The 13,170-nt window shown below is 47.7% G+C and overlaps 1 protein-coding gene across 11 annotated transcripts in view; it reads right to left on the bottom strand.

Moving 5' to 3' along the window:
* Runx2 (RUNX family transcription factor 2) overlaps positions 1–13,170 on the bottom strand; it is a 313,975-nt gene that overhangs the window by 233,421 nt on the left and 67,384 nt on the right. For 10 of the 11 annotated variants that reach the window (XM_031348362.1, XM_031348358.1, XM_031348356.1 and 7 more), the window contains exon 3: positions 2,850–3,232. In XM_031348362.1, the coding sequence (XP_031204222.1) occupies positions 2,850–3,232 (383 nt within the window). Of the gene's footprint in view, positions 1–2,849; positions 3,369–13,170 lie in introns of those variants that run through there. The other variant, XM_031348366.1, reaches the window with a different exon arrangement.

Consider the following 13,170-nt stretch of genomic DNA (forward strand, 5'->3'; position numbering starts at 1 on the left):
ATGACATGAACGATACGAATACCAATAGATTCTGTACTTTTTAATATAACCCATTGTCAATATCATGGTGAAGCACTATTTTAAGTTATCATATAGCAGAACAGACTACTGAATTCATTTCTTGTTGACTGCAGTAAACTTTGTGTCACAAACCTAATATATAGGCTCAATAAATATTGTGTTGATTTGAACACTAGATTTCTCAACGACATTTTCTCTCTCAGTCATTTGTGTGTGTGTGTAGGGGGGTGTTTAAGAGCATTTAGCTCTCTGCTTTCCACCTGACAATACCATAACTTATTTTGTACATAGCTCTGGATATGATAGCCAAATTGCTGTCACCACGTTTGAAAGGGGGACTTCTCCATAGCATTCCCTCAGTGCGGATGTGTTTGATTACGTTGAGAGGATAAGAAGCCTGCTATGCTCATGTGTTTATCCCCAAAGCAAGTTATTTTGAAAGGCTGTTGTTATGTCGTTGAAATGAAAATTATAAAAGTTACTGTCAAAAAAAATCTGAACCTCCAGATATCCATATTTTTTAAGCAGAGAGATGAAACTTTTAGGGTGAGTCTCAATAATCTTTTAACTCAATTTATCACAAATTTAAATATTGTAATAAGCCCTATGTTATCAATGGTCTGTTTACTGTTTAAGAAAACAATGCACTTTGATTAGAAGGCATAACAACAAAGAAAGAAATTCACTTTCAAAACAGTTTTAGAAACTAGTTAGAAAATCCGGGTTCCAAATCCAAAACCAGTTCAGACTGAGTCACACTCCATCTTTATATCCTAATCATTTCCCTGAAGAATACTTGTACTCAAAAATCAGTGCGCCATATAAGACGACCAGTTCACGACAGCTATACCCTGAGCACGTTCAGCACCACAAAGGTGCACAGAACACTAGACACTGAATTAACAAAGTTAGCTTTGTACACCTTAACGTGTGCCCTTGCATTATACAAAATATCTGCTTACTTGTATTTTCCCTTATTTTCATCCAGGTTTGGGTAAAGTTTTGTTTTTATTGTTAAAATAATATCTACCCTCAGAGGGTACTTAGAAAATTCTGGGCCCTTGGCTGATAAGCATTGTAAAAGATACTTCTTAATGGGAATATAATTTTCTACAATTTCCCCTATATCTGAGCTTTTCACATCACAAGGAAGAAAACATTAATCGCCCAAATGAAGGCTCTCAAAAAGGAGAAACGCGACATGTGCTCTTTTAGGACCACAGCTTGATCCAACTACAAAAGGAAACCGACCACTACACCCCTTCCAAAGCGGTCCATTCAGATTTCTGTTCAGATAGGAGACCTAAAGAGATAACTGCCCTAATTGACCTGGGCCTCTCTTGCCGCTCCACCCACACATGGAATCTGAATTGCTGCGTGGGGTACCGGGTGATCAACCACTGGGAAATGCAAGGGGCCCGTGGGAGTTTGGCACCGGAGTCGGAGATGAAGGGACTGGCACAATTCCGCCTTTTTTTCCCTTTCCTCTCTCTCCCTTTCTTTCAAGGCAATTCTTAACCTGCTCTATAGAGATCTGGGTTCCAGGCTCACCCACTAAAACTGGATGCACCCATGGACGCACGTCTCTTGCTGGCTCCCCCAACGCCATCCCTAGAGTCTGGACTAGCGAGACTGGACAGCCACCCACCCATCCAGAACAGTCTCTTCTGGGGGTGGGGGATGGGAGGGGTGCTCCGCACCACCACTGTCTCTCCTGACTCCGGAACCCCAGACTGCATCGTAGATACGGCCAGAGCCTGGGGACCCGCACACTTTCAACCTGCAGGCAGCTGCTCGTGACTCCTACCGCTCTTGGTGCTGGCAAGCTAACGGACTGGGAGGAGGACGCTGCGGGCGCACCTTGGAGTCCAGGCCTCCGGCGGGAGACACCCATCGATCTCCCTAAGCAGAAGGGACATCTGGGGGTTCTGGCTCTTTCAAGACAAATAAAGTTTTCACCTCTGTTTCATCCTGACCAACCGAAGTTGCTCCTCAGGAGTCCCTTTTCCTCCAAGGAAAAGTGAGGCGGGAGGAGGCAGCCTAAGCCTTGCTCCCCTTCCCCGACGCTCATTGCCCCCGCACTCGGGGATCCAGCGCCCCGAACCCCCGCAGCTCCCCGCAGCTGCCTGGCCCTGAGAGAAGCCGAGACCCTGGCGGCCCCGCCTTCCTTCAAGTAACGGGAACCGGTGCCGGCCGAGGAGGGCGCGAATGTCCCTGTCTGTCCCCGCTCTCCCGCATCCATCCCCAAGTTTACTGAGCACCCTCACCCTATGCGCCTTGGCACCTCATCTCGCCCCAGGCGCAAGCGCCCTCCGGTGCCGGCACCCTGCGGGCAACCGGGCCAAGCCCGGGAGTAGCCGGGACTGCCAAAGGGCAATCAGTCCGGGGGAAAGTCGCTTAGCTGGGGCAGCGGCCTGCAGCTGGGAGGGGAAGGCGGGAAGAAGCGCACGGAATCCAGGAGAGGAGAGGCCGGGATGCCCGGGAGGAGCGCGGAGACCCCAGGAGAAGTGGGCGGGAGGAAGCTTGCAGCTCACAGTGGGCACTTCTGTGCGTCTGGGGCTCCGGAGCCCCAACAGGGGAAGAGGCATGAACCGTGCCTGGGAGACTGAAGGATGGAGAAGCAAGGGAACCTAGGCTGAGATGGTAGTGGGCGCACAGGTGAAAAGGGGGATCTGTTCGCGGTGACCGCTGCGGGGTACGTAGATCCCCTCGGTCCCCTGAGTGGAGCCACCAAGGGTGGAGTCTTGGAGGGCACCCATGGGTACTGAGACCACGGCGGGAAGGTTCCACGGGGCCCGGCCAGGGGCTCGGGGTGACCAGTCTCTTACCTTGAAGGCCACGGGCAGGGTCTTGTTGCACCGCCAGTGCGAGGGCAGCACGGAGCACAGGAAGTTGGGGCTGTCGGTGCGGACCAGTTCGGCCGGGTGGTCCGCGATGATCTCCACCATGGTGCGGTTGTCGTGCGGCGGCCTCAACCGGGGCACTGCCGCCGCCGCCGCCGCCGCTGCCGCCGCCGCCGCTGCCGCTGCTGCGGCTGCCTCCTGCTGCTGCTGCTGCTGTTGCTGCTGCTGTTGCTGCTGCTGCTGCTGTTGCTGCTGCTGCTGTTGCTGCTGCTGCTGCTGCTGCGCAGCCACCACCGGGCTCACGTCGCTCATCTTGCCGGGCTGCAGGCTGCTGGAGGGGGGGCTGAAGCGCCGGCTGGTGCTCGGATCTACGGGAATACGCATCACAACAGCCACAAGTTAGCGAAGTGGCCGGGGGAGGGGGAGGAGGGTGGAAATGGGGGGCGAGGAGGAGGAAATCGAGGGGGTGGAGGCGAGATGGGGGGGAAAGAGGATGGAGGTGACGGGACAGAGGAGGTGAGAAATCAAGTTCGAGGAAGCCGAGTGCCGGGCGGAGTCTGCTGGGGGCCGGCGGCTGGCGACCGGGCAGAGTCGGGGTGGCGGGTGGGGACACCCGAGAGGCGCGGATCTCCACCCGGAGGCTTGGGAGCCCCCGGCGGCGGCTGCTACGAGCGGGACGCGGGGGCGTGTTTGTCCCAGCCGAGGCAAGGGGACTTGAAGTTAGCAGCTTGCAGCAAGGGGCCCTTTGGGGCACCGTGTCCCCGGTGCGCTGGCGCCCCGCTCCCGGTTCCAGTTCGGTAATGGAGCCCCGCAGGTTCAGCAGTCCATCTCGGCGGTGCGTGTGGCCCCTCGCTGTCCGCCACCGCCGAGCCGAGCGCGGCTGCCCAGCTCGCGGCGCCGTCGCCTGCCTGCGCCGCCTTCTCCTCCTCCTCCTCCTCCTCCTCCAAGGCGGCTGCGCGCTCCGAGTCCTCCGGCCGCCGAGTCCTTCCCCCGCTTCTTCTCTCGCTCTCTCGGTCTCTCGCTCGCCGCCGTCTACCTCGCAGCCTCGTCCCTCCTGCTCTTTGCAAAGCGCCCCTGGCCCCCCTAGCGTTTCAAGGTGCCGGGAGGTAAGTGGGGGTTGGGGGAGAGCGGCTTTCGGGGCGACAGATCTGGAGCCTGCGGATCGCAGCCGCTGCCGCCGCCCGCCGGCCGCTAGAAGCGCCGCTGCGCTGGGCGCCCGAAGCTGGAGGGAGGCGGTCCCGCCTAGGACATCGCCGCCTGCGTCCTCGGCTTCCCCTTCACCCCCAGGACCAGGATCCTCTTCTCGGTCTGACTACGCTGAGGCTGAGAAGCCGGAGAGCCGCAGGCTGCTCCTGTTGTCGTTAAATTTTCTTTGTAACTTCAGGAGAGGAGGAAGGAAAATTCTCAAGTCTCCGCGTTGACTTCTGAGCGCTCTTCACCCTGCCCCCCCAACCCCACCCCACATTGGTTGGGGCGGGGGGCAGGTTTTTACAGGCTTCTGGGGTGGGTTTTTTCCCCCTTAGGTGACACCAAAAAAGGATGACAGGAAGGCTTGTCAAAATCGTCTTAGAAACTCTAACGGATGTCTGGACACTTTTCTTATATATTCCTTCTTGTCATTACTGGAGAATAAGGATGGGTTGCTTTTTAAAAAAAATAACTGAAAAATGACAGCTTGGTAATTAAAATAAGTTGTAAGTTGCAAAAAACGCTTGCTGAGAGAGGGGAAATACACAGCGGTTATCCATTAATTTTCCAATCTTTTATTAAGTCCAGCCTTCGTCTCAGACTAAGTCTAGTGTCTTTAACTGTCTTCCTGGCCTCTCCCCACTTTGGGAGGATAAAAATAAAAAGTAAAAAATGGTTCAGTAATTATTTATTTATGTTTTTGTTTCCCGACGTTTTGGGGGGAGGCAATTTTGGAATCCCCAAAAGGCTGTGGTTGAGAGATGAAGGAGTGGGGGGGGGGGAGCAGCAGTTTTTACCTAAAATGTGGTTTTTGGAGGCTGGGATTTCTAATGATTAGGTTTTTGTGGTTTATATAGACACGACTCAAGCTAAGGCGATCATTATGCTGACGGAGTCAGAAGCACGTGAGTGACTCCGACCAGCCTCAAATTCTGAGCCTTCAAAACAAATCAAACAAGCCGGCGCCCACAGAAGCCGGGAAATCCGCCGGAGGCTGATACACCCCGAGAACCAGGCAGAAGCAATATTGGCTGGCTCACCTCTCGCTTGATGTTCTGTTATATGTCTTGCTTAACCGAGTATTTTAAAAACTTCCAAAGCTTCCAAATAGAATCATTTACCAAAGTCCCGATGATTCTTAACAAGGTAGTTGACACAACTGTGATTTGGTGAAATTAATGAAAAATTGGAGTCGAACCCTTAGAGGGCTAGCTGGATAACATTTCTCAGCATCCGTCTTATTTAAATCTCTTCACGGATCCATTAATTTGGTGCTTTTATTGCTGGGGTGCAAACGCCTTGCCTTGCCAAGTTCTGCAAGAGACCTGTCACAGCTTCCCTATCGCTTTTTTGCAGTTGCTACTCTCTGAGCATCCACCCTGCGCGCCCCCAGGGCCCAGCAAAGGAACCTGGAGCGCTGAAGAGGTTATTTGCGCCTCTGTGCGACTGTAGACTAGGGAATGCAAAAAGTGGATCTCCGTTCTCAGATGACCCAGGACCTGTGTTCCTGTGCCTGAGAGGAGTGGACAGGGATGGGTGTGACTGCATGCCCTCTCATGGGGTGTAGGGATCATACTGGGGAGCGCCCCTATGCCCTTTGAGTCACTGTTTCTGCCACTACTTTCTGCTTGCTCCACTTACAACTATGCCCCCACCCTCCTGTTGATCTTTCCTTGTCTCTTGCTTGCTCTCTTTCCAGATTCTTCCACCAGTCCTCCTCTCAGATGTGAGCCACCTCCCCAGCCACTCAGTCTCCCTCTTCTTCCACTGCCTGCTCCTCTATGTCACTGAAAAGCAATTGTGTGCCATTAGCTGTGGCGCCAACACCCCCCACTCCGACTTCCTCTAGCTGGTGGCCTCTGTGTCCCTAATGCTCTGGTCAGGTCCCGGGACCACTGAAGCCACTTGTCTCAATATACACTACAGGTGCAGCGAGTTACTGAGCTGTCTCCTAAGAGTGCTACTTTAAATTATCTTTTTGATCACAGGGGAGAGCTCTAAGCCTGAATACTGCCTCACCGCCTGCGCACTAATCTCCCCAGCCATAGCCGCCAACCTAGAAAAGGAAGCCTGGCTTCCTAACATATCTGCCAGAGAAACTGCACCTACACTAACTTGTGTCCTCACAAATTCATACCCTGACGTCATGACACAATTACATGCATACCCCTCCTGCCCTTAGTGGGACAGCTTTCTTTAGTGGTACAGCCAACAGAGACGGCTTGGTTTCATTGCTGCTCGTTTTAAGTGTCTGGGAACTGTATAAGAGGGGAGAGTCACCAGAAATGGATAGTGTCTGTAGTCAAAGAGGTAGAAAGCCCCTGGGAGAGGGTATTTCGTCCTCCTCCCAGGAAACCCACAGAACAAGGAACTATCACAAACTGACAGAACTGAGAAGTGGCCCATTTTTCAAATAGGGGCTCCCATAGTGGGGCTTTTTCCAACAAGAAATTCTAAGGTCGTTTGAATATGAGAAATCCTACTTTGAGGACCTTTGCTTTTCTGCCATTGCTGTTCAGTTACCCCCCCCCCCGCGCGCCCCCTTTTTACTTGATGCATAATGAGACATGCAGGCCTCAATGGTTGGAGATTTTAAGGGCAATTTAATCAATGGTGAGATTATTTATTTTAATTAATCATATCCGGTAATTCAGCTTTATAGCCTTCCTGGGCATCCTCCCTCCATTAAACATTTCAGTAGAACTAATGTAAGCAGCTCTTGGAAGTTCCCAGTCTTGGATCCCTTAAAATATCCTACAGTTATTTATAATGTGGAAATGAAATTTTCCACTGAATGCCCTAACAACGGCTCAGGTATCTGGCGCAGTGGATTTCAGTCTGCTTTCAAGAGCGCTCTTGCTCTCAGCTGGAACTGGCGTGATCTTGGCTCTGAGCACTAAACTTCAAGTAGGAAACATTTCCACAGCCCCTTCTCTCGAACTTCCTCTAGCCGTGAACGCATAGGGAAAGCGTGGGGTTTTTGCATATGCGTCCTTAAAGCTACTATGAAATGCTAAGTCTCAACTTTGACTTTTTTTTTTCTACATGAAAATGTTCTAACCAAGGGCTGACTGGAAACACAGCTTACTCAGTAAAGTGCTTACTGCAGGAGCAGGAGGTCCTGAAGGCCGTGCCTAAGCCCCACCCACCCAAAAATCAGAATTAGATGGTGTTTGAACCCTAGTGCTGGGAAGGCAAGACAGGATAATCCCTGGGACTTGCTGCCTAGGCAGCCTAGCTGACTCAAGGGGCCCCAGGCCAGCAAGAGTCTGCCCCAGATGACAGGGTGGATTACACATAAGGGGTCATACTAGAGGGTGACCTCTGGCCACCACAGGCATGCATGAATTCCACACATACATCCTACACACACACACACACACACACACCCTATACACAAACTATACACACCCTACACATACACACACCCTATATACACACACCCTATGCATATATACCCTATACACACACCCTATATATATATATATACATACACTATACACATGCCTTACATACACCTTATACACATACTCAACACACATCCTATACTCACAGACACACCCTACACACATCCTATATGCACACCCTACACATATACACAACCTATACACATGTTTTATACACACATACCCCATATCCTATACACACAAACACACACACACACTCACTACATACACACTTCTAAAAAAAAAAAAAAAAAAAAAAAAAAAAAAAAAAAAAAAAAAAAAAAAAACAAAACAGAACTACCCACTGGATTTCTCTTCACAAATATTCTTTTCAGTTATATGTTACAGCACTAAAAAAAAAAAGATACATTTTTTCCTGAAGATTTGATTACTGTGAAAGGTACAAGCATAGCCCTGTCTTAATGTTTAATATAACTGTTTTATGATAATATCTGGCAACTCTCACTGTCTAAAGAAGGTGTGATGTTAAAACACTCTCTCTCTCTCTTTCTTTCCCCCTCTCTCTCTCTCTCTCTTTCTCTCTTTCCTTTCCCCCTTGCATTCCTGTTCTAATTCCTTCCACATTATTTTATATACTTGGGTTTTTCTTTTCTTTTCTTTTCTTCTTCTTTTCTTTTTTATGTTCAAAAGTGAAGAAAGGCCCTGTAAAGTCTTAAAATACCTTTCAGTGAACCAGCTAATAAAATAGGATGGTCAATGGAAAGTTAGGACCACCGTGAGCTCTCTGCTCCTGTGTGTGTGTGGAGGGGAGGGTGGGTGGTGGCAGGTGTGTGTGTGTAGAGGAGTGGGGGACAGGTGTGTGTGTGTGTGTGTGTTGAAAGCAGAAAGATCCTTGGAGAGTTTCCTTTGGGCTTTAACTGTATGAGGCTAGCCCTGAGGACTTTGGGCTTTAACTGTATGAGGCTGGCCCTGAGGATGAGAACTGTCACCCAACCAACAGTTATAGCAGAGCCCATGGTCTAAATCTGTCCTAAAGACTCCTTTTGGTTGGCCTGTGTGCTGTGATGTTCATGCTTATGTGTATGCGTGTTTGCCCATTCATGAATAAACCATGTGGCTGCATGTGCATGGATATGCATGGAGAGGCCCTTTCTTGTTGGGGAATCATCCTGGATCCCTCTCAAACCCTCTAGCCAATTTGAACCAGGGATCCCCAGTCTTTGGAGTCTGAACTCACATCCTCTCTTGCATGGCAAGACCTTTTTACCATTTTTACTTATTCATTTTATGTAGATGGGTGTTTTGTCTGCTTGTAAGTCTTGTAACACTTGAGTGCCTGGTACCTTCAGAAGCTAGAAGAAGGTCTCCCTGGCAACTGGAGTTACTTGGAATGTGGGTACTTGGAATTAAACCAAAGTCTTCTGGAAGAGCAGCCAGAGCTGTTAACCATTGAGCTACCCACCCTTCCAGCCTACCGTAAGCATTCTAACCACTGAGCCACCTAGCAAGCACAGGTAGGATTTTCTAGGTTCACTACCCCTTTTAATCCATAGCCCCACAAGAAACACAAATGGACATACTGAGAATTTTCTGGTGTGCAGGGTGTTCACAAGTCCTACACACACTTTCAAGACAGCTTAAGAACTCCCTTGATTCTGAGGCCTTCTGACATGCTTTTCCATTTTAATCTAGACAGTTAAATGCTTCCTGATTTGTTTTAAGCATAGTAAATTGTTCCTGTTGTCAGTGGACCTGTAACAATTTGCATGGCTGTAAAAAGAGATGAAATGTTCGAAGCGGAGGGCTTAGCATCATAAACCTCTCCTCATTGTTCTAGTTAACATTCCCATGGGTCATTTTCAGACACTCATAAGGGTACAGTGTTGTCATAAAATGGGTGATGCTTGCCATATGATCCCTCAGAACTGCATCTATGGAGCTCCCGTGGAATCTTTATGCTCTTAAAGGGGACGTATATTTTGTTTGACTGAAATACCAACTTCCTAAGTAATATGCTCCTTACTTGAAGACCAAGATTTTAAACATTAGTCTTACTTCATTTTCCAGAGTTCAGAGAAGTGAAATTAATTTTCCTTAATTAGCCCACTGGCATTTCAGTGATGGCTGGCTTTTGGTCTGTGGTGGCAGCAATCGTCAACAGTGGAATGTTCTATATAAAAAGTTTATGGAGTCTGTGATGAAATGTATGAGAACCCTTACAATGAAAGGTTTCCTGTAGGAATCCATTCTTCTTCTCAAAGCCTCCCCTCTTATCCTAAACTCACCAAAGACATCACTGTTCAATTCTGATCTCTCTACTCAAGGTGCCAAGGCCTCACTTTAGACCCAGAGAGGACCATGTGTCATGCCCAAACAATGGGAGAAATGGAAACTATGACATCTTTGGTCCAAATAACAACGTGCAAAACCCACGATTCTTATGCTGTCGGAAATTCCTATTATAATCGAAAGAAGTAGAAAAACAAACTGAATGTCAAGAGTCCAACTCTTTCTACCAGCTGACTGTACACAAGGTCTCACCCTCAGAAACTGCCTACTATGTTTCCACCTACGCTTCCCTGGAATTAGATTTTTCTCCTACTTAGCTAGGATCAAGTCCTATAAACAATAGTCCCATCATCTCCTCCTACCTCTAGTGATTGTCCTAACACACTGTTTTAATGGCCAGATCAAGACGGAGCAAGTGTTTGAATGGCTTCCACAGGCCAGCTACAATGTTGTCATATGTGAGTTAATTAAAATACAGGAATTTTACTTTATTTTTAAAGCGGGCAGGCATTTCTCCCAGTCACATTCCTATTGGAGATTCTGCTTCCAGAGCCATTGTTCTCCCTTGTAAGATTCAGTTATCAACTTTCTGCCTTTCCACTCAAAATTCACCCATTTGCCAGTTGTGTGGAATGGATCTGGGGCCCATTAACCATTTCTCTTTACTAGCTGACAATAATGTTTATCAGAAGTGGATAAGGAAGAGATATTGCAGGAAGAAAGAAGTTTTGTTCTGGCTCTCTTGTGTCTACAGCAAGTCTCTGTGGTGTAACACATGCAGCAGCACTGGCAGTGCACACGCATGCACACACACACACACACACTCACACACACACACACACACACACACACACACACACACACACACATGCACACACAAGAGAGAGAGGGAGAGAATTATTCCAGACCCAAGTGCTACAGCAAATCTAGCTTGTCCAGTGTTGCTGTGTGCAAGCAGCACATACCAAGCTGCTAGCAGCCACCCCACTCCAACACACACACACACACACACACACACTCTATAGACCCTCTAATCTGGGTTGTCTATAGCAATATTCGTCTAAGGAACAGCTTTGTCCAGATGTCTGCAGACAACCTTTCCGTCTTCCAGCATTTTAAACCATGGCAGGTCTGCATCTTAGCTTTGCATGCACACAGGCAAGGACTCTTCCTTGCTTGCCCTGAGAGTAGAAGATGTGTATCCCTCTTCCTTGCTTGCCTTCAGTCCTGAGGATTGAACTTTGCCCCTCCTCCCCCAAATCATTACCACTTTATTGGGCTGTATTCTCAGTTCTTTTTCCATAATTTTATTTACTTATTTTTTGGACAGGGTCTTGCTAAATTACCCAGGCTAACCTTGAATTCTCTCTGTAACCCAGTCAGGCCCAGAATTTAAGGTCCTCCTGCCTCAGGCTACAGAGAGGCTGGAATTGTAGGTCTTTGCCCTCAGACTCAGTGCTCATTCCCTCTCCCTTCCTCCCTCCCTCTCTCTATCTCCCTCTCTTCCTTCCTTTCTCACTCTCCCTGCTTCCTTCCCTCCCTCCCTCCCTTCCCCTCGCTCCCTGTGCTGTTATTTGTTCATTTGTTTCGTTTTGTTTTTAAAGATTATGTTATGTGTATGAATGTTTCACTTACATGTATGTTAAGTATGCTAGGTGCAGGCAGTGCCCACAGTGGCCAGCAGATGGCATCAGATACCATGAAACTAGAGTTACAGGCAGCATAGGCAGCCATATTGGTGCTGGAAATCAAACCTTGGTTCTCTGAAAATAAACGTTCTCAACAATTAAGTCATCCCTCCAGCCTCTACTTTCTGTATTTTTTTTAGACTTCATTTACCCTTGTTAAGTCAATTCCTTATTTTTCCAATCCCCTGCTATTATCAGTAACTCTTTAAACTTTTCTTGGTCACATCACTCTGTGGTCTCTCTTCATTGGACTTGGATATGCTAAGGCTTTCATGTGCTAGTCCCCAGCATGTCCTCAGCCACACTGGCTTCCACTTGGATTACCCCTTTGGGTCATATAATGAGCACTTTCAGCACTATATCATATCTCTTAGATGATTTATCTCTACCTTCTAGAGAAGCATAGTTAGAAGATACATATATATGAGAGATGAAGAAGCTGACAGGGACAGTGTCTTTTTTTTTTAAAGACTGTTTTTTTTTTAAAGATTTATTTTATGTGTATGAGTACACTGTAGCTGTACAGATGGCTGTGAGCTATCATGTGTGTGGCTGCTGGGAACTGAACTCAGGACCTCTGCCACTCCGGCCTGCTCGCTCCACCCCACTCCTCTGGCGTAATTCACTGTAGCTGTCTTCAGATGCACCAGAAGAGGGTGTCTGAGCTCATTACAGGTGGTTGTAAGCCACCATGTGTTTGCTGGGATCCAAACTCAGGACCTTTGGAAGAGCAGTCAGTGCTCTTACCCGCTGAGCCATCTCACCAGCCAGGGACAGTGTCTTAAAGCACAAGGTGAAACTACTCGGTATTTCTTCTGGGGTTCTCATTCTATATTTCATAAAATCCTACAGCTCATGTGATAATGAAAATATATATAATTATGGGCAGTAGTAAATGGAGACAGTTGGATGTATATGTGTATATCCATGTAGATGAATATTTATGTGGCAATAATCATTAAAGATATAGAGATCATGAATTAAGGAGTGGGTAGGCACAGGAGGCATTAGAGGAGGGTGGGAAGGGTGGGAGTGGTGTTACAGTACTCATGTATGAAGCTCTCAGAAAATAAAATAAAATATAAATTGTTTTTTAAAACACATAAATAAAATCACAGGCAAAAACTCCAAAGTTGGCCTGTGCCCAGATCTGACCAAGAGCCAATGGCAGAGAAGGATATCTCAAGGGATCAGAAAGGCACAATGTTAGGTACCAAGGGAAAGAAGAGCCACAGGAGGCACACATTGCTTGGGTGCAGCTGAGCTGAGACCTGGGGCAAGACTATGACTCAATTAGAAAATAAAGCCAGGGACTGGAGAGATGGCTCAATGGTTAAGAGCACTGACTGCTCTTTCAGAGGTCCTCAGTTCAAATCCTAGCAACCACATGATGGCTCAAAATGGTCTGTAGTGGGTCTGATGTCCTCTTCCAGTGTCTGAAGACAGTGACAGTGTACTCATATATAAAATAAGTAAGTATAAAAATGAATTATGAAAAAAGAAAATAAAGCTAAGACAGCATGGGATTAAACAAAATAAGTGGATTGAATATTGCCAATTTTCTGCAAGCTTCTAATATGCCACATACATCTTCAATCTCCACAAGAAAAACATAAAAGCAATGTTTAAGAGTTTAATTATTGCTTCTAAAGAAAGTTCAAGGCCTTTGAAGTATACTGAGTTGTTTGTCTGTCTGTTTAATGCTAACTTAACTAAATCAAAGTGGGAGGGGCT

This window comes from Mastomys coucha, unplaced genomic scaffold (assembly GCF_008632895.1).
Source record: "Mastomys coucha isolate ucsf_1 unplaced genomic scaffold, UCSF_Mcou_1 pScaffold3, whole genome shotgun sequence".
Taxonomy (NCBI): domain Eukaryota; kingdom Metazoa; phylum Chordata; class Mammalia; order Rodentia; family Muridae; genus Mastomys; species Mastomys coucha.